General features: G+C 57.1%; 1 protein-coding gene across 1 annotated transcript; it reads left to right on the plus strand.

The window, feature by feature from the left end:
- Positions 1-1,449: 1,449 nt before the first annotated feature.
- MFAP2 (microfibril associated protein 2) lies at positions 1,450-10,585 on the plus strand. The gene is made up of 9 exons (XM_071449190.1): positions 1,450-1,732; positions 5,812-5,903; positions 8,052-8,138; positions 8,908-8,934; positions 9,032-9,118; positions 9,510-9,551; positions 9,733-9,820; positions 9,919-9,992; positions 10,377-10,585. Exons 2-9 carry the CDS (start codon positions 5,867-5,869, stop codon positions 10,478-10,480), a joined length of 546 nt encoding a protein of 181 aa, XP_071305291.1. The 5' UTR covers positions 1,450-1,732; positions 5,812-5,866; the 3' UTR covers positions 10,481-10,585.
- The last annotated feature ends 1,125 nt before the right edge of the window (positions 10,586-11,710 follow it).

An 11,710-nucleotide genomic window follows, 5' to 3' on the forward strand; every position in this document is an offset into this window, starting at 1 on the left:
GCTGGGATTAGGTCAGGAAATGAGGCACAAGCAGAGGTAAGAGGTTTCCTGATTTCCTGAAGGCCCGGCCAAGGCTGCGGTTGTTAACCCAGGCTTCCCGAGCCTGGAAAAACCCTCCCCGCTCCGAGCCCTCGGGATTTCTGCCCGCTCCTGGCAGCGTCCAAAGCAGAGGCACCCGGGAGCCGCTTCCCTTTGGAATTTCCGAGCGCTCCGGGGTGTTTGGCTTGGATGGGCCGGGAGGGTGTTCCCGGCCCCGGGGGTGGGAAAATTCATTTAATTATTGACAGGCAGCTCCTGCCCCCCGATGGGGCTGAGCAGGGCTGGGATGGGCACAGTGCTGCACTTGGGGGCTGGTAGAAGCTCGGTGGGAGCAGCTGAGGTGGTTTTGGGGTCCTTTGGGTGGTTTTAGGGATCCTTTATCCTGGCAGCTGGAGTGATTTTGGGGTCCTTTGGGTGGTTTTAGCCATCCTTCATCCTGGAAATTGAGGTGTTTTAGGGTCCTTTGGGTGGTTTTAGGGATCCTTTGTGTGGTTTTGGGGTCCTTTGGGTGGTTTTACTGGTCCTTTAGCCTGGAAATTGAGGTGTTTTGGGGATCCTTTAGGTGGTTTTACCCATTCTTTAGCCTGGCAACTGAGGTGGTTTTGGGATCCTTTGGGAGGTTTTATCCATCCTTCAGCCTGAAAAACCAGCGGAGAGGAGATGGGAGCACCTTCCAGCCCCATCTTCCTCTCATCCTGCTCTGAAAATCCCTTTTTTCCTGCATTTTGCAGCTCTCAGAGCCTGTCCCGGTGCTCAGCCCTCGGCACAATCCAGCGTGGGCTGCTGGGAATCCAATCCCACGGGAGAAAATCTCCTCTGCTCACCCCCATTCCCGTCTCCAGAGACCTCCTCCCTCCACCCCAGTGCCCTCCCTCCTCTCCTTTCCTGAGTTTTTCACTCCAAACCCGCAGGATTCACCCCCAGCTCTGGTTCTGTGTCCCTGCCGAGCTCAGGGGGTTTGGGATCATCCCGATCCCGCCGGGATCCTCCTCCAGGAGCGGGGAAAGGGGCCCCACGCCGGCCCCGGGGGCTGCAGAGCCTCCGGCAGCCCCGGCCTGGGTGGGGAAAGCGGGATTCGGGTGATCTGGGTCCTTTTCCAGCCCCGTCCCAGGACAAATCCCCCGCGGGACCGCAGCATCCTCGCTGCTGGGGGGGATCGGAATCCACCCCTGGATCGGGAGCGGTGCTGTGATCCCAGGATCCCAAATTTTGGGGGTGCAGTGATTTTATTTTTTTTTTTTCCCCAAGAGCTGACGAGGTGGCAGAAAAATCCTCGGAGCTGCTCCTTCCATCCCTCCCTCCCTCCCTCCCTGCAGCCCCACAAACCCCGGCCCGCTCCGCGCGGGATCCTCCCCCCTCCTCGCTTTTCCATGGATTTAAAACTCATCCCGCGGGGCAAAAAACCCCAAAACCAACAGAGCACCCCGTCCCCGGCGGCCCTGGCAGCGGTGCGGTCTCACGGGTGGATATTTGGGGTTGTTTGGGGGTTTTCCCGGCTTTCCCCCTCCCAGGCAGCGCGGGAGGAGGAAGGGGCCGGCTCAGGTGTGGCTTTAGGACCCAGCGGATCCCCCGTGCTGGAGGTAGGAGGTTTTTTGGGTTTTTTTTTTTTTTTTGTTTTTTCGGACTCTCATTTCAAGAGTTTTGGGGAAGCAGAGAGAGGAGACCGAGGCGAGGGCAGAGCCGGCACTCACTGGTAAGGACCAGGCGAGGGAAACCCCCCCTAATTCCCAGGAATTCCGGGACCCCCCCCACCCCCCAGCAGCAAACGGGGCTGAACCCCCATTTTGGGGACTTTGTGAAATCATCTTAAAAACTCCATCGGTTAAGAGCTTGGAAAAGTTGTTTTCAGCTTTTTAACCTCACAAAGACAAATCCCCTTGATTTTTGGGGGGCTGAAGGAACGGCAGCCAGGGGGGGAAGGGGCCCTTCTGTGAGGCCTGACAGTTACTGGAGATTTTTAAAAGTCTAAAAATACCCTAAAGCCTGGAGGAAGCCGTGGGTTTGTTGGTTGGTTTTGTTGTTTTTTTTTTTTTCCTTTTCCATCCTGGAAAGAGATTGTAGAAAATGGATCTTTTATTCCAATTTATTTTTTGGGGGGGACGGGCCCCCTGAGGAAAAGGTGATGTGTGAAAACAGGGATGGGGGCACCAAGTTCCTTACCTCTGGTCGGGGGCCAAAAAAATTGGAATCCTTTGATATTCCCTTTGTTCTCCTATTCTCTGGAAACGGGAGAGCTCAAAAAAAAAAAAAAAAGAAAAAGAAAAAGAAAAAAAGAAAGAAAGAAAAAAAAAAAAAAAAGGAAAGGAAAGGAAAATGGGGGGAAAAAAAGAAAAGCTGAGGGAGGGGGGAAATGCTGGGGGAAGGTGGGGTTTAGCAGAATGAAAGGGACTGTGGTGTTCTTTCTCCGGGGTTGATTGTTCCCAGATGTGCAGTTGCAAAAACATCTGGCGCGGTCGGAGCCGCCGGACCCCTGCACGGAGGGAGCGGAGCCTGGGGAAGGGAAGGGAAGGGGGAACAGCGGGGCCCTCCCGGCGGGGAGCGGCCGGGCCGGGGGGACGGGGCTGGAGGCGGCTTCATCCCCTCCTCGGTGGCCTTGGTGGAGGGGGGACATCGTGGGGACATCGTGGGGACATCGTGGGGATGTCGTGGGGATGTCGTGGGGATGTCGTGGGGATGTCGGCGTCGCTCCGGGGTCTCCGTCGGGAGCAGCCGCTGGCGTCGCCATCGGGGCAGACGTGACCCGACTGTCCCCGTCCCGCGGCCAAACCCTGCGAGCTCCGGCCAAGACTGGGGGAAATTCAGGGAATTGGAGCTCGGGAGAAGCTGTGCAGGCTGGAAACGGGGCTGGCAGGGAGGGCACTGCGGAGCCGTGTCCTCGGGAGGGCGGGAGGATGGCAGGGGATGGTTCCAGAGGGGGTGTCTGTCCCTCCATCCATCCATTCATCCATCCATCCATGGATCCATGCCTCCATCCATCCATCCATCCATCCATCATCCATCCATCCATCCATCCATCCATCCATCATCCATCCATCCATCCATCCATCCATCCATCCATCCATCCATCCAATATCCATCCATCATCCATCCATCCATCCATCCATCCATCCATCATCCATCCATCCATCCATCCATCCATCCATCTGTCCATGCATCCATGCCTTCATCCATCCATCCATCCATCCATCATCCATCCATCCATCTGTCCATGCATCCATGCCTTCATCCATCCCTCCATCCATCCATCCATCCATCATCCATCCATCCATCCATCCATCCATCCATCCCTCCCTCGCTCCCTGCTGGGATGCCGGCTCTGGTGTCCCACAGGATCCTGGCACCTGCAGAGCCAGCAGAGCTCAGGATGGGCTCCCCCAGGCCCCCTCCCCAGTCCCAGACCCCAGCTCTGCCAGCCTGGCAAAGCCTCCGGTCCCTTTAATCCCGGGACATTCCAGGGCGGCTCCTGGGCCGTGGGGAGCAGACAGGGCCTGTCCCACCAAGGCACAGCCGGGGCTGAGTGTGCTGATCCAGCCCGGCTGGGACCGGCTCCATGGATTCCCAAAGCCGGGAGGGTCTGGAGTCAGCACCTCCAGCAGCTCCTGGAATGGGGAGGAGGAGGAGGTTCCCATGGGATGAGCTCTGTGGGGAAGGGGCTGCAGGACGTGGTCCTGAGGGTGCCCTGATGGTGCTGGAGAGGAGCTGGGGATCAGAGGGTGCAGGACAAGGGCCCTGGAAGGTGCCTTCAGTCACTGGGGTGGCTGGGAAACGGGACTCTGGGCATGGAGAGGGATGGGATCCCTGGAGGATCCCACACTGGAGCAGGATGGGATCCCTGGAAGGTGCAGAATGAGATCCCTGGAGGATCCCAAATTCTGGTGCAGAATGGGATCCCTGGAAGATCCCACACTATGGATCTGGTGCAGGATGGGATCCCTGGAGGATCCCAATCTCTGGTTCTGGTGTGGAATGGGATCCCTGGAAGGTTCAGGATGGGATCCCTGGAAGATCCCACACTCTGGTGCAGAATGGGATCCCTGGAGGATCCCACACTGGGGCTGGTGCAGGATGTGATCCCTGGAGGATCCCACACTGGGGCTGGTGCAGGATGTGATCCCTGGAGGATCCCACACTCTGGAGCTGGATGGGATCCCTGGAGGATCCCACACTCTGGAGCTGGATGGGATCCCTGGAAGGTTCAGATGTGATCCGAGGAGGATCCCCCCCTCCAGAGCCGCTCCCTGCCGGGGTCTGGGCTGGGAAGCTCTCCCGGCACGGGGGGTTGATGTTCCCGTTCCGTAGGGATGAGATTCAAAGGGCTCCTCCCCCCCGTGCCTCAGTTTCCCCGCTCCGGCAGCAGAGCCGGGATCGCCCGGGGAGGATCCCCCCACCCGAGCACTGGGAATGCCAGTGGGATTCATCCTCAAACCCCTTCCCTTGGATTTCAGAGGAGTTTTGGGGGAGAATTTCTCTTTTTCCCTCGATTTTCCCCCTGGAGCTGGCTGGGGATGGGGGAAGGGCTGCCGGCATTCCTGGCGGCTCCCGGCCTTGGCCCCTCGTCCCGCCGGGAGCAGCAGGCTTGGAAAACGCCGGGAAGCGCCCGAGGCCACCAAACCCCACGGGATTCCTCTCAAAATCCGGGATTTTCTCCTCAAATCCCCACGTTCCTTTGGATTTAGGGGATGCCTGAGCTAATGCAGCAATTCCCCAAAACAATTCCTCACCCAAGGAATTGGAAACCTCGGGAAAGGAGCCCCAAATTTCCATTCTGGGGGGTCTGGGCCTCTCCTCCCACACCCCGGGAGTGATCCTGGGAGTGATCCTGACATCCTGGGAATGATCCCAGATCCTGGGAGTGATCCTGAGAGTGATCCCAACACCCCGGGAGTGATCCCAACATCCCAGGAGTGATCCAAACATCCCAGGAGTGATCTCGACATCTGGGAGTGATCCTGGAAGCAGTCCCAACATCTTGGGAATGATCCTGGCAGTGATCATTCCGACATCCCAGGAATTATCCTGACATCCCAGGAATTATCCCAGATTCTGGCAGTAATCCCAACTCGCCAGGATTGATCCTGACATCCCAGGAATGATCCTGGGAGTGATCCCTCATCCTGGCGTTTCTCCTCCCCACTCTGCCCGCGGGATATTCTGGGGTTTGGTCCTTGCAAATCCCCTGGGAAAGGGCGGGAAGCATTTTTGGGGAAATTCTTTGATTTCTGAAGACTGGGAGGGGGAGGATGTTTTTGGAGCCAGCACCCGCGGACACTCGGGATGGGGCAGTGTCCCTGCATGTCCCTGCCTGTCCCTGTGTGTCCCTGTGCATCCCTGTGTGTCCCTGCGTGTCCCTGCATGTCCCTGAGTGTCCCCGTGTGTTCCTGAGTATCCCTGAGTGTCCCTGTGTGTCCCTGCCTGTTCCCTGAGTGTCCCTGAGTGTCCCCGTGTGTTCCCTGCGTGTTTCTGAGTGTCCCTGTGCATCCCTGAATGTCCCTGTGTGTCCCTGTGCATCCCCGAGTGTCCCTGCGTGTCCCTGAGTGTCCCTGAGTGTCCATGTGTGTCCCTGAGTGTCCCTGCCTGCCCCTGAGTGTCCCTGTGTGTCCCTGAGTGTCCCTGAGTGTCCCTGTGTGTCCCTGCATGTCCCTGTGTGTCCCTGTGCATCCCTGTGTGTCCCTGAGTATCCCTGTGTGTCCCTTGGTGTCCCTTGGTGTCCCTGCATGTCCCTGTGTGTCCCTCCGTGTCCCCTCCCTCTGAATTCCCTCTGTTCACACCCAGACTCCTCCGGCTGCATCCCGGCCGCGCTCCCGCCCTTTTCCGTCATTCCAGCAGGATGAGAGCGGCGGAGCTCCTGGTGCTGTGTCTGCCAGGTGAGTGTCCCCAGCCCCAGGTGCCACCCCCGCACCCCCAGCACCGTTTGGATCATCCCAATCCACATTTTCTAGCTCCACTTTTACCCGTTTTCCTCATTTTTAAACACCAAGACACAACTGGAGGGTCCAAACTCTCATTTTCAGGATCTAAACCCCATTTCTAGAGAGAAAAACCTAAATTTTTTGTGCCCCTAGCCTCATTTTTGCATCCCAAAACTTCATTTTTATGCTCCAAATCCTAATTTTTAGGTCCCAAACCCTCATTTTTAGATCCCAAACCCTCATTTTTGTGTCCCAAAACCTCATATTAACATCCCTAAACCTCATTTTTAAGTCTCAAATCTTCACTTTTGGAGCCCAAAACTCTGATTCTGTGGTTGAAAACCTCATTTTTTATGGTGCAAACCCTCATTTTTAAGTCCCAAGTGCCCTTTCAGAGGTCTAAAAGTTCATCTTAATGCCCAAAATCACATTTTTAAGGCCCAAAGTCTGGTTTTGAAAGTCCAAAGCCTCTGATTTAGAGGCTGAAGTTTTGTTTATGGACCCAAATACTCAATGGTCTGGCCCAAAGCCTCATTTTTACCTTCCAGAATCTCATTCCGTGGATCGAAGCCTCCAAAAAATGCATTTTTAGGGTGCAAAGTGTTAATTTTTGGTACTAAAGCATCACTGGAGGGATGATCAGGAGGTGGCCACAACTCCCAGTGATTTTTGGGTGGCTGAGCCATCGCTCATTCCCCGTTACTCCCCAAAGTTCCCCCAAATCCCACTTTGGGCTCATCTTTAGGCTGGGAATGGCTCTGAGCTGGCACCAAGTGAGTGGGGACATGGAGGTGGCACAAAATGGGACAAAATCCATAGAAATGGGGTTTATAACCCCGAGGGCTGGCAGAGGGGATGGCAGCGAGCAGGGAGGGGAGCCAGGAGAGGTTTGGGTGAAAGGGGCTGCACACAAAGGGGGGGACACAGGGAAACATCTCGGGGTGAGGGAAGGGGGCTGGAGCCTCAACCCTGTCCCGGCAGCATTCCCAGGGGGCTCCTGGGGACAGGGAGGGATGGAGCAGAGGGACAGAGCGTGGGCTGAGCTGAGCCCCATTCCTGGGATTCCAATCCCTTCCCGGGGTTTCCAATCCCTTCCTGGGAATTCCAATCCCTTCCTGGGAATTCCAATCCCTTCCTGGGAATTCCAATCCCATCCCCAGGATGCCGGCCCCTTCCTGGAGATTCCAATCCCTTCCTAGGGATTCCCATCCCTTCCTGGGATTCCGGTCCTTTCCTGAGGATTCCAATCCCTTCCTGAGGATTCTGGTCCTTTTCTGGGGATTCCCATCCCTTCCCAGGGATTCCAATCCCTTCCCAGGGATCCCCATCCTTTTCCATGGATTCCAATCCCTTCCCAGGGATCTCCATCCTTTCCCATGGATTCCAATCCCTTTCCAGGGATTCCCATCCCTTCCCGGGGATTCCCATACTTTCCTGGGGATTCCAATCCCTTCCTGGAGATTCCCATCCCTTCCCAGTGATTCCAATCCCTTCCTGGGGATTCCAATCCTTTCCCAGGGATTCCAAACCCATCTTGAGGATTCCGGTCCCTTCCCGGGTACTCCAATCCCTTCCCGGGGATTCCGGTCCCTCCGACTCTTCCACGCTGGATTTGGAGCCGTTTCCCCTCGGATCCATGGCCCTGAGGACAGAGGGGTGGGATTGGGGATGGTGGGAGCAGGGATCAGGCTGGGGGTGTCCGTGGGAACCCCAAATCCTGGCAGGGGGTGCCTGTGGGACTGGGGGGATGGTGGGAGCAGGGAATCCCAAATCCCTGGGCTGGGGGTGCTGTGGGAATCCCAGACCCGGTTTGGGGTTTCCATGGGAACCCAAATCTCTGTTTGGGGTGTCCATGGGAATCCCAGATCCCGGTTTGGGGTGTCCATGGGAATCCCAGATCCTGGTTTGGGGTTTCCATGGGAACCCAAATCCCTGTTTGGGGTGTCCATGGGAATCCCAGACCCGGTTTGGGGTGTCCATGGGAATCCCAGACCCGGTTTGGGGTGTCCATGGGAATCCCAGATCCCGGTTTGGGGTTTCCATGGGAATCCCAGACCCGGTTTGGGGTGCTGTGCCCCCGCTGAGCCCAGCCCTGTCCCGCAGCGCTCCTGGTGCAGGGACAGTTCAGCAGGTTCGAGGGCATCACCTACCCCGAGCCGGTCCAGTACTCCCAGTACGACCAGCAGGCAGGTGAGAGCCCCGCCCCTTCTGTCCCTCTCCCGGACAGACAGACACCCACCCTCTGATCCGGACAGACAGACACCCACCCTCTGCTCCGGACAGACAGACATCCTCTGATCCGGACATACACCCACCCTCTGATCCGGACAGACAGACACCCACCCTCTGATCCGGACAGACAGACACCCACCCTCTGATCCAGACAGACAGACACCCACCCTCTGATCCCTCCCTCTTGTGCTCCGCCCCTGGAATTCCCAGCCTTCCCAGCTCCTCCCTGTGCTCTCACTGACAATTCTTTATTAAACCTTTATCCAATTCCTCATTAACCTTTTATCCAATTCCTTTTTAAACCTTTATCCTTTATTAACCTTTTATCCAATTCCTTATTAAATCCTTATCCAATTATTTATTAACCCTTTATCCAATACTTTATCAACCCTTTATCCAATTCTTTATTAACCTTTATCTAATACTTTATTAACCCTTCATCTGATACTTTATTGACCCTTTATCCAATTATTTCTTAACCCTTCATCCAATTCTTTATTAAACCTTTATCCAACTATTTATTAGAACTTTATCCAATCATTTTTTGAACCTTCATCATCCCCAATCCCCACCTGTGGGAAGTGGCCCAGGCTCATCCCTGGAGGGGCTGGAGGGAGTTTTCCTGACCCACCAGGGAATTCCAGGGACCTCATTTCCCTCTCCCAGTCCCCACGGGATGAGCTCTCTCCCCAGACCCTCCCTCAGCCTGTTTCTGTTTTATCCCCAGAAATTCAGGATTACTACGACTACCACGGTGAGTGTTTCCCTCTGGGATACTGGGGAGGGGGGAGGATCAGGATTTGGGGATTTGGGGATTTGGGGATGTCCCTGCACTGGGTCTCTCCCTGCAGATGTCACCCCCCGAGCCCCGGAGGAGCAGTTCCGGTACCAATCCCAGCAGCAATCCCAGCAGGAAACTGTGCCAGCCCCGACCCCAGGTGGGTGACAGCCCCCAAAGTGGGTGACAGCCCCCAAAGTGGGTGACAGCCCCCAGGGTGGGTGACAGCCCCCAGGGTGGGTGACAGCCCCCCCAAGCCCCCCAGTCCCGGGTCTCTCTGTCCCTTCCCTGCCCCCCCAGCCCAGCTGTGCCCTCCAGAGCAGCCAGTGGGTGCCAAGGGTGGAATCCAGGGAAGGGGCGAGGAGACACTTCTGCCTCATCCTGAAATTCCCTCTCCTGTGCCCCTGTCCCCTGTCCCCTTTTTCCTGTCCCCCTGTCCCCTTTCTCCCTGTCCCCTGTCCCATTCCCTGTCCTCCTGTCCCCTGTCCCCTTGTTCCTCTCTTCCTGTCTCCTGTCCCCCTGTCCCATTCTCTGTCCCCTGTCCCCCTCAGCTGCGGTGCCCGAGACGGAGCCCACGGAGCCGGGACCACTCGGTGAGTGCCGATCCCATTCCCGTTCCCTGTGCCGGGCTCCGACCGGAGCGGGGCTGTGCCACCGCGGGGGGACAATCGGGGCTGGGGGGAGGCGACAATCGGGGCTGGGGGAGGCGACAGTCGGGGCTGGGGGAATGGCCGGGTGAGGAATTGCCGGGCATTGCCGGTTCCCTGCCCGCAGACTGCCGGGAGGAGCAGTACCCCTGCACCCGGCTCTACTCCGTGCACAAGCCCTGCAAGCAGTGCCTGAACGAGATCTGCTTCTACAGGTGCGTGAGGGAGGGGAAACATCCCTGATCCCTCTGATCCGGGGTTTTGGGAACCCTTCCTCTTTACATCCCCATCCTTTCTATCCCAAAATTTCCAGCCTCCGCCGGGTTTATGTCATTAACAAGGAGATTTGCGTCCGCACCGTGTGCGCCCACGAGGAGCTGCTGCGAGGTGAGCGAGAAACCGGCACCGTCCCCATCCCAGTCACGATTTTCCCCATAATTCCGGGGAGGGAAAATCCCGCGGGACCCCCGGAGCAGAGCGGGGTGGGGCTGTGCGGTGGGGCCGGGGTGTGCCCCGATGGGGCAGGGGTCCCTCCCTGCTCCGGGGGTCTCTGGAGCTTTGGTCCCGTGGGATTTTGGGATGGGGCCGGGATGTGGGATGGGGCCGGGGTGTGCCCCGATGGGGCGGGGATCCCTCGCTGCTCCCAAAGCTCCCGAGATCCCCGGAGCAGAGCGGGGTAGCGCTGTGCGGTGGGGCCGGACTGGGGGGCTCCCCTCGCTGCTCTCCCGGAGTTCTCCCGATTCTCCCGGGATAATCCCTCGCTCCCCGCAGCCGACCTGTGCCGGGACAAGTTCTCCAAGTGCGGGGTGATGGCCACGAGCGGCCTGTGCCAGACCGTGGGCGCGTCCTGCGCCCGCAGCTGCGGCGGCTGCTGAGCCCCGGCCCCGCTCCGGACCCGCCCCGCGCCGCTGCGGCTCCCGTGCATGAACGAGCAGCTCCCCGAAACCCCGGGATTCCCTTTTTCTTTGTGCACATAATAATTAAATCGGGGGGGTTTGTTATTGCTGTGCCTTTCTCTGTTCCACGGGAGGGGGAGCCCCGGAGGGTCCCGCAGAGAGCGAAGGGGCCCTGCGGCTCCCGGCTCCTTCCTTTGGGGTTATTCCAAATTTCTGGGCTCCCATCTCCTTCCTTTGGGGTTATTCTCGATTTTTGGGCTCCCAGCTCCTTCCTTTGGGATTATTCCCGATGTTTGGGCTCCTGGCTCCTTCCTTTGGGGTTATTCCCAACTTCTGGGTTCCCGGCGCCTTCCTTTGGGATTATTCCCAATTCTGGGCTCCCAGCTTCTTCCTTTGGGGTTATTCCCAATTTCTGAGCTCCTGCCTCCTTCCCTTGGGGTTATTCCCAATTTCTGGGCTCCTGGCTCCTTCCTTTGGGGCTATTCCTGATTTTTGGGCTCCCAGCTCCTTCCTTTGGGGTCATTCCCAATTTCTGGCCTCCTAGCTCCTTCCTTTGGGGTTATTCCCGATTTTTGGGCTCCCAACTCCTTCCTTTGCAGTTATTCCCGATTTTTGGGCTCCCAGCTCCTTCCTTTGGGGTTATTGCTGATTTTTGCACTCTTGGCTCCTTCCTTTGGAGTTATTCCCAATCTGGGGGGGGGTTCTGACAATTTGAACAATTCCCAGTGCTGCACAAAGGCTGTAGGATGATTTGGGGTGTTTAGGGGGCTTTGGGGTGTAAAATGGTCGGTTTTAGGGTGGCATTTGGGGGATGTAGGGGCTCATTTTGGGGCCTGCAGGAAGATGTGCGGTATGGAAATGTTTGGGGTAAGGTCTGGGTCACTTACAGACAATCAAGGGGTTTGGGGTGGGTTTGGGGCTGGCTTTGGGGTGTTGCCCAGTTCCCCTATAGAGGGTGGTGGGTGGGGTCTCACAGTGAATTTCCCCTCTCTAGGATGAATTTCTCCTCTGTAGGTTGAATTTCCCCTCTATAAGGTGCATTCCCCCCTATAGGATGAATTTCCCCTCTATAGGGTGTATTTCCCCTCTGTAAGGTGAATTTCCCCTCTATAGGGTGTATTTTTCATCTGTAGGGTGAATCTCCCCTCTATAAGGTGCATTTCCCCTTTATAGGGTGAATTTCCCCCCAAAGCTTCTCTCTCATCTATA

Source organism: Agelaius tricolor, unplaced genomic scaffold, assembly GCF_023055355.1.
Source record: "Agelaius tricolor isolate 1412-34295 unplaced genomic scaffold, bAgeTri1.0.p SCAF_28, whole genome shotgun sequence".
Classification (NCBI taxonomy): Eukaryota; Metazoa; Chordata; class Aves; order Passeriformes; family Icteridae; genus Agelaius; species Agelaius tricolor.